Below are 19,187 nucleotides of genomic sequence, written 5' to 3' on the forward strand. Positions count from 1 at the left end.
CTGTGGCGAATTTGAACCCTCGAACTCCGAATGGAGACCACTGAGGACAAAGATACTTGATAGTTCTGAATCTTAGTTATTTCTTATGACAAGATAGTGGTGAACTGAACAATCTCGGGTTTAGATCTTGACTGGTACGCGGTTCGCTATGCTTTTTGCCATGGATATAAGGTTTGTCGCTCGATTTCATTACTGTAATCGCCACATTTAAAAGAAATTTCCAAGCCGCGAGCCTGTAACCGAACACAGACAACAAATTAATTAATTTTCTTTAAGAGATAAAATGCACCGCTAAGACAAAGGTATGCTGACCCGGAAATAAATACACCGCCTTCGTGAACTCGTTAGTAGGTTGCAGTGTCCTGTTTCTTTACAGGAATGAATAGCGTTTTAATGTGATTGGTTTAGTAATGGAAAGATGGGCTCACTCGTGTGTGAAATCTCTGCACTTGCGTTAGATTATCTCTGCGCTTTGGTTATTGCACTGCGATCTCGAAAGAAAGTGGGGTCTTTGCCCAGAGGACAGTTATTTTATTAGTTCACGTTTGAAACAGGAAAATGATTCTTCCTCATTCTCATCCTTTTCTTTTCTCCTTTTATTTTCTTTGCTCTGTGATTAGAACTCGGCGAACTGTTCTGCTTCCAGTTCAAATTTCGTACATCAATTTCCTTTTTGCCACAAATAACAGTATTGAAGTATATGTTTGGGAATTGAATCAGTTGAATCACTTTATTGTCAAGAACTTCAGACGTCTGAAGATATATGACATTAATAGACAAGATTTCAATTAGATTTTACACACTCATTAATATTGTAAAACGGATTATCAAGAAGCCATATTTTAAGAACAGATTTAAATTTACTTAGCTTCACAGTATGAAAATCCTTTGTTAATTTATTGAACGCATAAATTGCATTGATAAAAAAATACTTTTTACTTTTACTTAGTCTAACATGGCAAGGTACTAAAAGATAATTATTCCTGGTTGGATAACTATGGAATTGAGGCTGTAAGTCCAAATTGTGTAAATTAATTTTAGGAAGTATAAGACAATTAGATAAATGTGCTGATTAACAACTATGAGAATATTAAGATCTTTGAATAAAGGGCGACAATGTGCTACATAAGAGGAACCGGAAATAATATACAAGGCCTTTTTTTGGAGAATAAGAATTTTGTCAACATTGGCGCTATTGTCTCAAATGTGTATTCTGTAAGTTCGTAAGCTATAATACTATTGAAGAAAGCAAAGAAGCATTGTCTAAGATAGTATTTTGATACGGTATTTTAGATTTCAGATGACATAATAAATACAAAACACGAGATAATCTACTAAAACATAATTAACATGTCCATCACAGGTCAGTTTAGTGTCCAAAATAATTCCAAGAAGCTTAACTTCTGACACAAATTCAACAGATACATACTTCAAAGTAAATATTAAATGTTGAGTTTTATTACTATTAAGTTTAAAAAGTTTAAATCCATTAGACTGAAACCAGATAGCTGCATTACGTAAATAAGTTTCCATGAAAAGGTTTAAATCATCACGCATAGAGGAAAACAGGGACGTATCATCAGCAAACAAAGTTGATTAAAAGGTATATCATTAATATAATCAGGAAAAGCAATGGGCCAATAACCGAGCGTTGAGGAACACCAGTATCAATGTTAATTACATTAGGCATTTGATATTTCTCTATTATTACCTGTAACTTAGGTACAGTTGGGCAAGTAAGATCTAATTAGGTCTAGCTATTTACCTGTAATACCATAATAATGAAATTTGGAACAAAATAATGGGTGAGAAACACAATCAAACGCTTTAGAGAGATCACAAAGAATGGTCAGTGAACTGGCATTAATGTAAATACTCCGTGTTTCAAAATTGTAACAAAATATTCCAAGTAAATTTTCAAATCTTTTCAGTTCGTTCGGGCAGTCCTTTTTTGTCAGGTTGCTATGGAGTATGTGTGCGCAGTTGAGGATAGCCCAGGTCTCGACAGGAGCTCATTAACATTTCCCTTATTAGTATTGTATTATTGGCATTTAATGAGGAGGCTAAATAAAGCCACAAGTAGATTTAATCAGGTGACCAACTTTCAAGGTGTAACTTAATCTGACTAATAACACACCAACGACTGAATCATTTTGCTAACCTGTATTACTAGTTGCATTGCAGCTGTAACTTGACCGTATTGAATGGGGTGTAGCCTTATGTTCTGACTGAGCGAACACAGTAAACGGAATCTCACTAGATGTTGCGTGACATCGGAATCATTTAACGCTATATCCATAAATAGACAGATATAAATAGCAGCAATTTGATCATTATACATTTTATACACGAATTAATTAAACCATTATTTCATTGTTGCATTTCAGCTAAATTCAGATGCAGGATAGAGGGTACAAGGCTATATTCTTAAGTGAATACCTTTCTCTCTCTCTTTGTACGGAGGAGGGACACGAAGGCTTACACTGCAACCTGAGGCTTATTGTGTTTACCACTCCTATCTTGTGAATGATTAGGTAGCCGAAAGCCCGCGCTCTTGTACAAGTACAGCAGGCCGCATCTTGTACTTAACCCAGACTATTGTATGGATGATGATCTGTGAATTAATGATAGCGAAATGAGTCCGAGATCCAACGTTGAAAATTACCCATCAATTCTGCTTCAATTGGTTAAGGGAAACCCCCAGAAAAACCCCAACCATGTAATTTGTCCCAACCGGGACTTGAACCCGGGCCCGCTCGTTTCATAGCCAGACTTGCTGACCATTACTCCACAGCGGTGGACAAGTGAATAGCTTTACTCAGAAACTTTGACCATCTTATTGTCCACACAAAGTAAGCTTAAAGCTCCTACAGAGAGTTGAGTGTTGACTGAATTCCTACTAGGGATGCAAAGTTGGTGACATGTAAACTTGTGCCAAATTATCCATGAATACACATTTTGAGATCATATCGTGTTCATAAATGTGCAGTATGTTTATAATCATTGCATAGCCCATAAAGTTGAAAAAAATTGAATCTCTACAACCTGTCGTTTCCACAAAATCCTCTGTAACTGAGCAGTGGAAAAGAAGAAACATGGACTGTTAAAATGAGTCTACTATCTTCGTATTAATCAATTTTTACTCCTTAGACATATATTCCAGAGACCTTAGGACACGTTTTGTTAGAAAAAAAAAAATAAAATTATCTAACAAATGGAGTTACATTTTTTTCAAAATACATGGACTGAAGGTTTTATTTTCTAGTTAAAAAATTAAAACTGTTAAAATCGCTAAAACCAGTTTCGAATACATTATCATTTACAACTCCATATTTTCCAATTAAGTTTATCTATTAAGAAGCGATATACTAGTCTGGTTCTGAAATGTCGTGCAAGCCACGATCGTGGTTTTGAATACCGCGTAAGGCATAGTAGTAATGTTTAATAAAAAAAGCCACCCTAAATAAGGGTTCGAATAGATCGGCCTACTAACCAATTCATTAAGAATAATCATGAAAACCAATTGTATGACAATTTGAAAGGAAAAAGAAAACATTAAGATAAATGATATGAAAACTTAGGAAATAATTTACAATAAAAGTTTGTTGGGTGCAAATGATTACTAATTTATAGCTAAGGATGATTTTAACACATGAGATCCTACGGCATCAATCGTTGCATCAGAAATTTTAAATTGTTTAAGTTGAGTTAAAGTTTCTCGTGGGATCGTGCCACGGGCACCGAACATGAGCCCAAAAATTGTCCAATGTGTGATGTGGTATTGTGCTCCAAGATGCTGACAACAAGGCTCATATATGACTTGTTTTTCACGACACACCTCTTGTGGCTGTTGCTCGTGCATCTCGAAACGGATTGTGGGATCAAGAATGACACCCTTATCCTTCTGCCGATCAATTATGATGATATCAGCGCGTCTAGTAGAGCCATCAGAAGAGACGCAACCAACCTCCTCATAAACCTCATAGGAAGCATTTTGACGGATTGAAGATGCGATGAGAAAACGAACCGTATTATGCCTGTTGATTCGGAGCAGTTCTCCATGATGGCAGAAACCCAAGACGTTATTTATCATGTTTTTGTCTTAGGCCTACATAGAGATTGAAGTTGCACGCCACGGAAGTTCACCATATGTCCATTTAGTGTAAATCTATTTAAGTTCAAAAATAGAAGTGGAACAATCTTCGATAGATCAAATTATTTTTAAAAAGTTAATCAGGCAAGTGGAAATCGAACATACGACCTCACGCAGATCTGCAAATGCTCCTACCGCCTGAACTACGTCTGTGGCGGGATTTTTCTCATTTGCAGAACCTCCAGAACGGCCCCGGGATTCAGTAGTTTTATTATCAAATTGAGTAGGCCTACTGGGTCTTTCCCGAAGTAAAAGACGTTCGGGGCGTGGTGCCGACCACATCATATCATTCTAGTGCCAAGGTCATGAAAGCATGGAGCTCTGTTTCCATGCCTTCCATGTGCTTTCATGGCGTGTAAATAGGATAGCTTTACATTTTACGTATGTAGTTTAATGAAGACAGAAGAGTCTTCTGTATCGCGATGAGTGCTGAGTGGTAGGAGTAGTGAAAGCACAGGAAGGAGTGTCCGCTGTTACATGAGCAGGCAGAACACGTGCCGACGTGTTCGCCAGTTGGCTACCAAGACTCGAAGGTGATCAGGGAGGAACTGGATGTGGAATTGAGTCAGATCCGTGACCCCGTGAAAGTGGGTCTGGCAGTGACTGCTGCACTCAGGTGCAACTTCGTTTTTGACGTACGATTCCAGTGAACGCGAAAAGTGCCGCAAGGTGCAGTGAAAACGAGTGACTCGTGCTGTGTCGAAAAGATATCTAACACTGTTAATAAGATGGAGTGGAAAGTGTAGTGAATGTCAGGTTTAGAACTGAATAGGCGCCTTTTTTTAATTCAGTCGTTTGTCTGTTTACTTCAGAAGATGACCTGCTGCGTGGATCGGCCTCTGGCGCTTGCGATTGTTAACATAAAAGACGTGAAATAGGTGAAGGGGAGATCGCGAAACCAGACTCTGAACCTAAACAATGCAGCATGACTTACATTTTCACCTCTCTTCTTATTACTAAAATATGCAAAGGAAACGAACCATTGAGTTGTATTTACGAGTTTCTTGCACATCTTTAGGATTGTTATAAATTATTTTTAACTTTATCAAACGATGTCTTAGCCACCTTATAAGCTGCAGCCAAAACGAAGAAGTAGTACTTTCTTCTACGAGCGTTGTTAATTGAAGCACTTCTGCAGCGACGTATTTAACAGTTGTTAAAGATTTAGATTTGATACCGTGTACTAGGTACTACAGATTGGAATTCCTTATAGGCGATGGATGCTTGTCCGTTGTCGGTGTGGTATGTGTTGCCTTTTTTTGAACACTCAGCGTTGTAATAACCAGGCTTCGGCCTAGGGACACAGGTGGGTCCATAATGTGCATTACCGTTGCGTGTATTGCTGCTTGGCTACGTGTAACAGACTTCGGCGTAGGGACACCTGATTGAAGGTTACAACTCACGTTAATACTTTAATGATAGACATTTATTCTCTACACTAGGAATGCACTGTATATACTGCATCTGTACAGGGTGAAATATGTTTTGTGCCGTACTATGACAGACTGTTTACATGTTGAGACACGAAGTAACGACGCGCTCCATCTCCCAGTTCCCACGACCAACAGAACACTATCGGTCGTGCGTTCTGAACTTCATGCGTTTCTTCAGGACCGAAGCCTGGTAATAACCCCCACATCATTAATTTGTTTGTGTCTGTGTAGGATTAGGTAGAAAAAATATAGACTTGAACTCATGAATAGTTAGTGGCATGGTAACAGTAAACATAGATACAATATCAGTAGGCAGAAAGATTATTAGCTCAAGACCTTTTCTAGTACTATTTCAGAGGAGGGTGGAATTTAACCCTATAAATGGTTGGAAAAGCGAGGCTAGGTGCAGTTGAAGTAGGTATGATAGTCCAGGTGAGAGCGACAACTCCGATTGTATCACTCTTATAATATCTGATAAGGCGTACAATCACGTGTCACGTTTTTTCCAAATTGCGTGATCCACACAGCTGTTCAGTTGACAGCTTGTCGGAAGTTCGATCCCTAGCATATACAGTGAGATTTTGGCATGCAGCGTGGTTGTTGTGTAGTTTTCCTTCGAGCAGTTTGGTTTCCTGTCATTCTATATCCATCTATCTTATTGTCATATATTAACCCAATTGTTCATGTGTATTTCAAAAGGGTTAGAATAATTTCAAGTGCTTTTCAGCGAATTTTCTTATTACTTCTGCCATAGATATTGTAACATTAGCCGGATTATCTTTACTTCTGTAGAAAATAGTTCATTCAGTTTAACCTTGCTGTCCAATACGGCAGTTATCTAATCACATCGCTCTTGAGTGTTAATTTTCCATTTTGTTCTAGATTTCTGTTGTATTTTACTGGACTTCGAATCATCCTACTTTTTATTTCAAATCTCCTTTTTCGTGTAGTCTGATGGGTATAATTATGTCTTACTCTTACGGCACATAGTAGTGGTTATTTATTTGAAGTCACTTGATCTAAAAGTAGATTGTGGTGCATAAATAGTAATTTGGGATTCGATATTGTCTTAATTATGTGACTCTGTAACAATATCACAAACTTTCCGCATATTTTGAATTTAAAGATTGGTCCAGATACGCCAAAATATTTTCGATAATATTTAAATTCCTGTGTTCGAAAGTGAGTGGCGACCCCTTATGATAATAATATGCAGGTTTAGTCATTTGCAGTGAAATGACTTCCAATAATTATAATAATGTTACATATTTACTTTTCGTGTGATTTCTTCATATTATAGCAAGTGAACTAATTTTCTTTGCGGAATTGTCGGCTTCAAGAAAAAGTGGTGACGCACTTATTACTCGATTAGCATATCTAAAGTAGTTGAACAATCGGATACGACTGGTGATAAGACATTACTGTGCGTGGTGGGTGTAATTGAAGATATGCCGTATCAGTACCGAACTGGAGACGACAGCAATACAGTGATGGGAGTCGGTTCACGGGAGATGCAGTGCCATGAGTGAGGATGCGGCATGCGGCAGCTGCGGCGCCGTCCACCACTACGAGGGCCGCGGAGAGCTGTCCCGCTTCCTGTACTACTTTGCCAGGGACTACAGGAAGCGCGGCATACCCTGCATCAGAGTCGTCAGGTCTTTCCTGCTGGACGAAGGTAACACAGACTTCTTTTGGCCTCCACAGTGGTTTTGCGGCCGCGAATCCGTTAAACCAGAACACTTTCCTGGTTCCCGTGCGGTTCTGAAATGCCGGTACGTTTCGTCTATGGTTTAAAATTCGTTTTATTTTGTTGAAATAAAGCGAGGCATTTCACAGTCCAGCTTTCAGAACTGCTAGAAATTGAACCTATAGAAAGGAGTTACTTTTACCACATTGTAAACCGCCAACTTATTATATAAGTGAATAAATAAAAGTGAAAATTTTATGGAAGTGATACTGATAAATAGCTACTGCAGTCTAGGGAGAAGGGTGTGCAGTTGTAGAAGTCCATTTCTCTACGTCAACTGATTGTGAGTTCATTGAATATTCGAACTCGATATGCACCACTTTTTTGTGCAGCATTTCTTCACAGATCAAATGAAACTGAGGTTCTGGAATAATTTGGCTAACACACGGGACAATTTAAGGGGAGGCAGAGGTAAAATTTTCGAACAAAACTGAAGAAAAAATGAAAATTTGGTTTTTTACATTTTTATTATCTTTATTTTCATATTCCGATGTTAGTTTTTGATTTTGTGCCCTTAAAAGTATGAAATTAAAACCAAGATAACTGTATTACCATATTATTCACATAATAAACTAATGCTTATCATTTTTTATATATCTTCTCTGAAAATATAAATAAAAAGAAATATTGAAAATTTCTTACAATATGGTGCATGGAGCATTACATATCAAACGATATAGTTTTATAAAATTATTAATATTTACAGAACTATTGTACTTAGAAAGTTGAAACTTGGTATGTCCATTACTAATAACATACTTAGTATCCATGATCAATTTCAAACAAATCGGATAAATTTAGTGGATTTTGAACTATTCACCTCTGCCTCCCCTTAAGTAAATATATCACGTTTAATGCACTACATTTCCACAATAATTGTTATTGTAATTATTACATTTATTATATTTAATCACAACGAATAATATCGGTGACCACAAAGATCCTGAATTACGGAAAACTATTTATAAAGTAAGTAATTAAAAAAAATAATAAAAAATAATATACTCGTAGAATTAAATACTAAAAAATTTCCACTGGGATTATAAAGTCTGAAAAAAATAGAATTATTAATAATTCAGTCATTGTTAGATTGGTTGAAATATAAATGATGGTGAAGAATCTTCAAAGAGTTCTTAATTGAATAACCGCCGAGAACAAGTAGACTTTTTCATGAATAATGGTTGTTAAAGATGCACTGTGTGTAATGCTTGTACTCGTAATAAAATCAGCACACATATATGATTGCCAATCTTGCTCTAAAAATTTAAAAGTATGTATACAGTACAATATGTTTTCCCCATTTTTTAAGAACTTCGTATTTGTTGGTTACAACCTTGTTCTGGGCGTCTATTCAATTATTGAAACATTTATATGTCAGTCCGGTACATAGCTCAGTTATAGTTCTGAATATATCCAGCAAAGCTCTCTTGAAACCGGTGTTGAAGTGCTGCCAATACCTGGCAAGAAAAATAAGCGATCAGTGACAGGTTAGGTTTGGCTTCTTCAGGCTTTTGGGATGCCTTGCATAGTAAGGTAGGAGGATTTGCCCTGGACTGTAGTGAAGAAAGAAATGATTTTGTAAGGTATGGTTATCAAAGATCGTACAATAAGAACTACTAATAACATCCGCTGTACTTTCGTAGAAAATGATCCGTCGGATATGTAAGGAACGGAAGACATTTGGGGAAGATTGGGTGAGTTTACATCTTTCGTAGTGATCATATCGTGTCTCTAAAATAGTGTATTACAATTTTGAGGTTATTTTCAATTATTTAAGTAAATTTTTTTTCTGGCGTATGTTGTGCGTAGCGGGATCGAAGATCCACCGAGTTTTTGTAGTCTATTACGTTATCGTTTCTAATAAAATTGTTGATTTAATTATGCCACTGTTTATATTTTTGAATGTTAAAATGTAGAAAAGATGGAAGAACCCCGTTCTCCATCCTCTCAAAACAAATCTGCGCTCTATCAGGAATACGCCGGCGCGTAGAATAACGTACACCATTTTCGGGAATGAAACTACATTTATGCTGATTTGAATGTTCTTTTTTTAAGTTTACAAATGGAGACTGTAGTTGTACGATGAGAGGAGTAATTAATGAGGGGCGTGCAATATATTTCCTCTTCATACTTCATTCTCGTCATGCCAGTATTAATCCCAGCGCACAACAAAATTTTCACTATGATGTATCGTACATATCTGTTATTCCTTTAATATTGCAGGACTCGCATTTAGGCCTACAAACCAAACGAATGGTCACACAGGTCTGTAGCTGCTCTCGATGCCTAGATATTACTGAGAGAGGTGCTGCACGATTAATTTTATACGCAAATTCGACATCTCCATACCCGTAGCGAGGAGAAGTGACGTCATTGGGCGTGGTCATAAAAGTTACGTTGATTCATGACCGAACTACCAATAATATTATCATTCGGCTGTAACCCATAGTGTTGTTACAGTAAGCATATGAAATTCTACCATTTTTTGTTTCACCACTGATCCCGGAACGGGTGCCCTTACTCGGTGCCTAGAAAAAGTAGGCTATTCTACATCAAATGTAGCCTTGGTGTATATGAGGCTATAACCTGTCGCACTTCCACCGACTTGGATTGTGTCTAAATGGCTGTTTGGGTCCGTAGGAATTGATAGAAGCGCAGTTAAGCCTTGGTTTTTTCTAAACTGACGCATGCGACGTGCGAGGTGCGAGGCCCGCCTCGCACAAATCCGGACTACACGAAAGATAGTGAGTGGTTTCTATAACTGCGACGTGCGAGGTCTGCGTACCTCGCAGTTATAGAAACCACTATCTCTTGCATAGTCCGGATTTATGCGAGGCGGGCCTCGCAACTCGCATGCGTCGGTTCAGAAAAACCAAGTTTTTGGGGCGACCTAATAAAAAAAACAGTGAAAACTCCATTAGAATAAGCAGTTATTCTTTCCTCCCATTTAAAATAATATTGTCATTTTTTTCTTTGGATAAAACTCACGTATAAGTATTTTGGAGCTAAAAGAAAGAGAGACTCAACCTTTAAAAGAAATTGACCCTGACAGCCTGACCTGTGACGAATTTCCATGTAAAAATATGATAATAAACGCCGAATATAAGGGTTCCTTTAGTTCAAGGTGAGATTATATAGTTTTGTCATCAGGTTTCTCAGCTGGGAACAGCGTTAGTTGACTATTCACGCTGATAAGCCGGGTTCGTATCACGGCAGTTCCTAGTTGAAACTGTAGTGAACAAATATGGTGCTTGGTAGTTACTTCCGTTTTCCCTACCGACATTCCACACTTACTCCATTAATCATCATGCGGTCCTACATAGTTGTGCACTAACGGCAACATCTACGCCAGCAAAAAGAACAACTTCGGTGCGTCTCTGATAGATGACGTTTTGGTGAATGACGCAAAGTTAATTACTTGCATTTGGTTGGAAAAAGTTGCTTAGCTTTATTTTGTGTATCACTGACTCGTCCTGATTTCGTCTAACGAGATCATTCACCGGTCTCTCTCTTTTTGTGTGGCGAACAGGTCTTCGTTTCTGATTATATCTAAAATCACTGAACCATGTTTCTGGATTACGAATGTAAAATGTCCGTATTGTTTTCTTAATTACCTGCGCCATGTGCCGAAATCGGCTTTGTTTCTGTTCCAATACACTAAGCTTATTTATAGAAGTTGTCCCACTCAGTACTGACGCAGGAACACAGATACCATCGAGGTGAAGGTTATGACAACCAGTTATTCCTCTCTTAATTAATGCCAGTCTATCCACCTTATAGAAAGTTGAAAACGTTACTGTTTTAAAATACATCAAAATAATAAGAAAGCGAAAATAAGTTCAGAAGAAGGAATGAAACAGTGGTCAATTTACGACATATCTGTTGCTTTAAAAATAGAGTTCAAAACTCGAAAGAAAGAAAAAAAAATTTTTTTCTCTCTTGTCTGTATAATGTAAGTTTACCTTCTTTTAAGGGGAGTCGTCAAGCCCTATCTCATTAATGTTAATCAGCAATATTAATGGGCCGTTATCTCAGAACATACTAGGTATAGAAATGTGATATTTTTGCAGGATGTTTATGCATTCCTTCTGAGTGCACTGATTTGTTTTGATGATAAAATATCTAATAGAAAAAAAAAGATATGATTTTTTATAAACCTCTAAATTTTTAAAAAAAGATTATACATTTTATTTTTTTAATAAACTGTTACAGAAAACTCAATCAAAAGAATTCCACATCATCACAGTGTTATCTGAAATGTATGGTAAAAATTTCATGCAGATAGACTTAGTAGTTTCTGACAAAACGGGCGATTTATATTGAAAAATGTAGTAGTTTTAAGTAAATCACGTTTAAAGTAAAGATTTCCATAAAAACTAGCCTATTACAGGAAAAATGTTTTAAAACTCTGCTGGTTGGTAGTCCTTATCTTCTTCTCTATCCTGCTTATCCAATACTGTCCTCCTTCACTTGGATCTTGCCTATTTGGTTGTGTTTGTTTCCGCTAACTCATTCGCAATGTGTCCAAGTTCGACATGTATTTCAAGGTAGGCTATTATACCCTATTTGAATACCTATATCCGTAACACCTGTATTCTTGCAGTGTATCCATCATTAAATATGGGTACAGCTTTTTTTTTTTTGGGGGGGGGTATTCGGTAAGAGGGTGAAATGTAGGGTGAGCTAAACTCTTCTGTCGTTCCAACAACTCTTTACAAACAATGGGCCAAATTGTGTAGTCCCTTTGATGGCGTATTTTCATGCACTTTATCTTCTAAGTTCCCACAGGGTTCAGATTAAGGGACCGAGAGGGCACACATTCCTGCTGAATCACTAATATTGCCCTTTGTCCATAACCGGCCCGTGAGGTTCGCCGATAGCCAAAGTTCTCTTTCGGACGGGAATTATATGTCTTCACGTAGTATATATAGTAATGATGATTGTTAAACATTCCGAATAGATATCATTAGAAAACAGCAAAGTGCCGTTAAAAAAAAGATAAAAAAGAGGAAAAATTATGCCGACTCTGCGAAACGAAATTGTTTATGTAGGCTATAATTTGCTTTGGAATTGGATATTTGCTACTTAGCCAAATCCTAAGACGAATAAAATTCCTTTAAAAAAAAAAAAAAAAAAAAAAAAGGGGGGGGGGGGAAAGAAAAATTCAAAATCTCTCCTCATTAATAATACGTAAGTCGTCATTAATTCTTTCCCCTTTTGAAGTAAATTAATTTACTCTCTATCAGGTCGACCTGGTTGGCAAGTTGGTATAGCGCTGGCCTTCTATGCCCAAGGTTGCGGATTCGATCCCGGGCCAGGTCGATGGCATTTAAGTGTGCTTAAATGCGACAAGCTCATGTCAATAGATTTACTGGCATGTAAAAGAACTCCTGCGGGACAAAATTCCCGGCACATCCGGCGACGCTGATATAACCTCTGCAGTTGCGAGCGTCGTTAAATAAAACATAACATTTTAACTCTCCATCAGATCAGAGTAATGTACTCAGACTGCAACCGACCGGTAAAAAGTGTGAGTAGCATGGAGGCTGAACAATCCTCCTCAGCGCAGATGCGAGATGAAGGTGAATGAACCACTGACACATGCAAAGTGTCGACATCGGGGAACATTACGCGGGTTTCGTTACGAAACTTCCTGCACGGTATCTGGCAGCAGCGATATGATCAACTTTATTGTGTTTCTGTAACCGAACGATTTGCCGCGGGATAGCGTGCTGGAAGATCCGGATTTCTACCTCCGAGATCCGCTATATTGACAGAGAGCTTTTTCTTAGTGTTTTTTACCTAGTACTTATTTCCAAACAAATGACATAATCTTCCCTTTGTTATTTCAGGGATCGATTAGCCTTATGGCCATGGCCTATTAACGTGAAATGCGACAGATGCACCAAAAAGTACATGCAGGTTTTAATATAGTCTGTAGTACGCTTTGAAGGATACATTGTAACTCAGAGTTATCAACAGTTGTGTTGTCTGTAATAATTTTATCTTCATCCCATAGAAGAAGACGTCGCATGTAAACAAATGCACATGTGTCCGAAGCGCATCCTATTGGCTGCAGGACAAAGAACCTAGAATGCGATGTTAATTAGTTCCCTGTATGAATACAACCTGTTGTATATTTCCGAAGACTTAATGGGAATCGTGCTCTTCTAAATACGAGAAGAAAATATGATATACCAAGGCGTTGGACAACTAATAAAATCTATCAAGAAGAAGAGTCATTTGTAGGCAGGAAAGAGCACTGACCGTTGGCAATTGGGCGTGATAAGATGACAAGCAGATTGTGTAATTTATATATGACTGCATCACAACTCACAGCATAACACAAACGTGGAGATGGAACGGTGGTTAATCAGTTTGTGAGCTCCTTCTACTATGCAGAATACGGTGTCAATGATGTTCTGAAAGTTCTGTTTTAAAATTGCGTGTTGTTAACGTCCTGCGACATACGTGGTAGTTTTGGCTATAATGATTGAAATCAATTGCCGGTCATTCAGGACTCGAACATCGTAAGGGGAAACCCTTCAGAAGCACCCGTCACCTTACGTGGACGCTTCATAATGTAAGTACAGTATTGTAAAAATCCCGCATGCGTTCGAGCCTTTATTTTAGGTTAGTATAGAATGATTATCGTCCACACCTGTGGAGTAACGGTTAGGGCGTCTGGCCGCGAAACCAGGTGGCCCAGGTTCGATTCCCGATTGGAACAAATTAGCTGGTTGAGGTTTTTCCGGGGTTTTCCCTCAACCCAATATGAGCAAATGCTGGTTAACTATCGGTGCTGGACCCCGGACTCATTTCACCAGCATTATCACCTTCATCTCATTCAGACGCTAAATAACCTAAGATGTTGATAAAAGCATCGTAAAATAACCTACTAAAAATGATAATCGGTCATCTCACGTCATCTGTAATTTTTCCACGCGTATCGATGCATGCGTCATTTTCCGGCGCGAACAAAGGACCAATCAGGGTCGGGGCGCGGAAGAGTTCTGAGGTGTGTTTGTTGATATGCGGAGTCTTCTTGTATGGAACGATAGATCCAATGCCTTTACTTTTGTTTTCGTTGTAGATATTTGCTGCCTGTCTGGGAATCTTATTCAGTGTGTGTTGTTTGTTTCCGGAGTTTGTAATCATAGCCTAATGATATGCAGATGGCATTGTATCAATTTAGATGTTAATATAAAATGCTCATTAAGATTCATCTTCCAATTTCTTACGGTTTCGTCAATATATCTATGTACTTCCATCATACTTCACAATTAATAATAAAATTGTTTCACCTTCGGGGTATTTGGATAAGAGACAAGATATAATATTAAAAGAAAATTTAAAAAGCAAAGTTTATTCGAAATCTCGTACTATTCAATTGATAATAATCCATGGCCCATCTTACAATTTCCATATGTAAAAGCATCTTAATACATTCATTTGAATATGCCTCCGATCTCAGTAAAAGTGTGCTCAGTATCCAGGCAACAGGAGGGCGTGGTTGTCAGCAATGATGGTGTGGTAGGGCGGCGGTCTTACGTTCAGTATTGATTGTAAGGGCTGCGTGGAGCGGTAGAATTGTTACATTTTGTCAACACCTCATCCTACCATAACTCGAATTAATTAATGTAACTGTAGCTTCAATGTACATTGACTCGCTACACCGAAAATTTGGGTCAGGAGTTTTAATTTTATTCCGCAACATTAATTTTCTACCATGTTGAATATGAATGCAGTAAGCCTACGTGATGGCAGGTACATAAGCTAGATGACAGACATCGTAGGTTATTCCGGGTTAGATAAGCTTCAGCAGGATCTGAACACTTTCATTGTTAAAGTTACTGTCGAATGAGATATCCCTTTTAGGGGTAATATTACCTAATGTTAAGCCGATATTTGAAACTTCTATTTGCGTTCCCAGAAAAAATTAAAAAAAGCTTCCAAGCAGTTGTCTATAGTATATAATTCAGCTAATTTTGCGACCGAGAAAATAGAATAACTTGACTACCAGAAAAAATTGTACTTTTTTTTTTTTAAGAAAGAAGACATTGTATTCGCAGTCAGTAGGATACCGAGAAATAAGCACCAGTACTCTGCTGAAATCACTTTATCCACGTGAGCCGGCGGTGATAGGTAATTTGCTCCGTAACCGACAATTACAGGTAGTGTTCACTGAGGAGTGGACACTGGCTAATCGACACACCAGATTTTCCTCTGCCACTATTTTTTGTTTATTTTGGAGAACTTGGTCAAACACCGATTCGGGTTCCATCGGCTTGATACTTGCAGTGAAATAATAGGAAAGTGGAGATTCTCCCCTGGATATCGCTCAAATTTTAATTTCGTATGGAGATATTCACAGAATGTCGTGAGATATCAGGTCATGTTGAATGAATATGGTCATTCAGAGGTATAGAGAACTCTACAGCGCTCACAACAGTGGACCGGTGCTGGTGTTGTGGCGAAGCATGGAATTGCAAGACCTGTAGTGGACGTCTGGCAAGATCCGTTAGTATCGTGGTATCTCCACTTTACAAATCCATTTAACGGCACTGTATCAATTACTAAGTTATTTAAAGTCGATGAAATTGGTGATAGTGTGATTGTATTTGGCGAGATGAGGCAGAGAACTCTCCATATAATTACATGACATTCGCATTATAGTTGGGGATAACTTTGTCAAAAGGCCCTAACTAGGTAATCGGCCTCTGACATTCGCATTATAGTTTGGGGAAAACTTCGTCAAAAGGTCCTACATAGATAATCGGCCCCTGACATTCGCATTATAGTTTGGGAAAAACTTTGTCAAAAGATCTTAACTAGGTAATCGTCCCCTGACATTCGCATTATAGTTTGGGAAAAAACTTCGTCAGAAGGTTCTAACTAGATAATCGGCCCCTGACATACGCATTATAGTTGGGCAAAACTTCGCCATAAGCTCATAACTATGTAATGAACCCCCTGAAATTCGCATTATACGTAGTTGAGGCAAATCCTCGGCTAAAGCTCCTCTAGGTATCAGCCCAAACGGGTACCGAACCCAAGCTCGAACGCAGCTCTGGATCAACAGACAAACGCGCTACCGTCTGAGCTACACCGGTAGCCTTAAGTTCTTTTTTTATCTTACCCCTTTCTCCTATTGTGTTTTTTGCACAATGATCGCAGTTCAGCAGGACTTCTATTCGTTCCTCCGATAATCTGGCAGTCGCAACTAGTTCCTCACCAAAAAGTTTCATTTCCGGTAGGGTAATCTCCTGTCAGATTTTAATGAACAAAACTGTGGTAGGGCGTATTTACTCTCATTTTCCTCCATTTTCTGCCCTATCGCTTCTCCATTATCGCCACAGGCCGTAATAATCCCAGGGCCGTAAAGTAAAATAACCGTGTCATTGTTAATATCGCTTACGTTTATGTGTTTTTCAATGTCTTAATAGTAAGAACTGTGTGAAGACGACATTTTGTGTTAGTTTTTTTGTTTTGTTTGTTTAGTCAACTGTCCAAAGACAGGTCTGAATCTTACAAGTAATACCAAGAAGGCACCACTTATGAGGCAACTAGACCAGGAGATGATGGATTAGGGTGGCCAGTTCCTTTCCCCCTCCATTACATTCATCGCCAACTAGTCTTAGTTAATACTGCGCAATTTAGCTCTTGTTGCGAAGCTAGCGTATCATAAGTTTAAAAAAATATGTTTATTGGACAAAGTCCAAGCTAATTCGAAGATTAGAATTAAAGGAGAATTTTCATTCCTTAACATATATCCTTCTCTTTGTAAGGCAATTTCTCCATATCCGCGTTCCGCTTACAAATTTCGCCGTTCCGTTATCTTTCACAAACATCAACCTTCATTTCCGTCTCATTGTTATTTTTACAGAATAAAGGAGACTTGGGTTTTATGTAGATGAAACGGAGTTATGTAATCACAATTTAGACATTTACATATTAACTTTTCATAGGCTTATTCTGCTCAAACTATTTCTTCTTTATCTTTATTTAGGCCTGTTTTCCTTCATGAAATCATTATCTGCAGTATATCTGCTGATGGAATTTCGACAAAATTAGTCAACGCAGTGCACAATTGGACACAATATGTTACAAGGATAAATGATTTGAAATTACTTCGACAAATTTTAGATCACAGACCGAGAAGGCAATGAAGATCAGGCAGAAACTACTGAAAAGTTTAACAGATATCCGTATGTCAGCCTACATGGACCACCAAGTGTAACTTTCTTGAAAGACCATGATTTTTGTAGAATTGTAACTATAGGCGACACATCTCTCTGTCCTTAAAGTTTTATCTTCCTTCTGCACTGGCTCCGATCCATTCAGTCCGATTCTTCCAATCCTCTTTCTCTCATCCCTCTTTGAACTCTTGCATTCATGAGCACATTTGCATATTTTCTTTTCTCAGGTAGACACCATTTCAACACCTTTCCGGGTAATCTTCCTCTTGTAATCTCCTCACTTGCTCGTACCATTTCAATTGATTATACCTCTTGTAATCCAGGACAGAATTCTTAACATTCGTTGTATTACTTACTTACTTACAAATGGCTTTTAAGGAACCCGAAGGTTCATTGCCGCCTTCACATAAGCCCGCCTTCGGTCCCTATCCTATGCAAGATTAATCCACTCTCTATCATCATATCCCACCTCCCTCAAATCCATTTTGATATTATCCTCCCATCCACGTCTCGGCCTCTCCAAAGGTCTTTTTCCCTACATTCGTTGTATTATCTCTTAAAACAGTATTTATAATATTTTCTAATTTTGAATATCTCGCTAACGTCTTAATCATTTCCATTGACAGTTGTTTTGATTTTAATTTTGCCCCATTGAATTTTGCACTTTATTTTTCTGGCCATATTAATTCCTATCCCACAAAATTAAATTTAACATTGCTATTATTGCTCCACCTTTATTAATTCTGTTCTTAATATCATCTTGTTTATCTTCTTTATCAGGTCGAACTTCCAAATGCCGAAATTCTTTACATCCCTTAATACAAACTATCTGGTCTTCCAATCAATCCTCAATATCCGTTCCACATAACTATAAATCTGCATTGTTAATTACTTCAAACAACTGGATGAGGAAAAATGAATTGTTAAAAATGGAGGACACTTTCAGAGCTAGAATAGTACTGTCTTGAAGATGAAATTTGTTCCGAAACTTTGGAGAAATAATTAGTCTCAGGGTAGGGTTAAAGACTGAAAGTTTAATTTACATTGAATTTCGGCCCTGAATAAATAGTGCACTTGAAAGCGTCAATAAATAAACTACTGCTACTGCTGTTATTTCGACGACTACTACTACTACTACTACTACTACTACTACTACTACTACTACTACTACTACTACTACTACTACTACTACTACTACTACTACTACTACTACTATTGCTACTGCTTAACAAGTGTAATTTTTCATATCGCTGGAAAAAAGTGTAATCTAACACAAAATAGTTTTATTGCATTTCTAAAAAATGTTGCTTCTCAGGACTTACGAGATTTTACACTTTTGCCAGCGATATGTGTATCGAACATCCAAACCAGGTTGCATCAATTTCCTGAGGAGCACATTTTGACGAGTGTGAATTTGTTCTCTAACACTTTTCATCTTTTTACAAGTGTTTCTCTGTTCTCTTAGCTTTGGAATCTTATTGTTATAGTGGTGCACAACCAGAAAATCCATTATTTATAATTGACACAACCTCAGTTTCCGCATCCTGTATCGGATTCCTTTAAATTGCAAGCTCTATCTCCTTACACACTAACTCACTGTCGCAGTTCAGTAATAAATCCTTTTATCAGTATTTAACTTCTAAATTGAATTATTA

General features: G+C 37.8%; 1 protein-coding gene across 4 annotated transcripts in view; it reads left to right on the forward strand.

Moving 5' to 3' along the window:
- milt (trafficking kinesin-binding protein milt) overlaps positions 1 to 19,187 on the forward strand; it is a 344,681-nt gene that overhangs the window by 155,861 nt on the left and 169,633 nt on the right. For 2 of the 4 annotated variants that reach the window (XM_069833019.1, XM_069833020.1), the window contains exon 2: positions 6,887 to 7,261. The exons of the other annotated variants lie outside the window; for them this stretch is intronic. In XM_069833019.1, coding sequence (XP_069689120.1) covers positions 7,108 to 7,261 — 154 coding nt within the window. In that variant the 5' untranslated portion in view covers positions 6,887 to 7,107. The remainder of the gene's footprint in view (positions 1 to 6,886; positions 7,262 to 19,187) is intronic. 4 annotated transcript variants of the gene reach the window in all.

The sequence above is a fragment of the Periplaneta americana genome, chromosome 8 (genome assembly GCF_040183065.1).
Source record: "Periplaneta americana isolate PAMFEO1 chromosome 8, P.americana_PAMFEO1_priV1, whole genome shotgun sequence".
Classification (NCBI taxonomy): Eukaryota; Metazoa; Arthropoda; class Insecta; order Blattodea; family Blattidae; genus Periplaneta; species Periplaneta americana.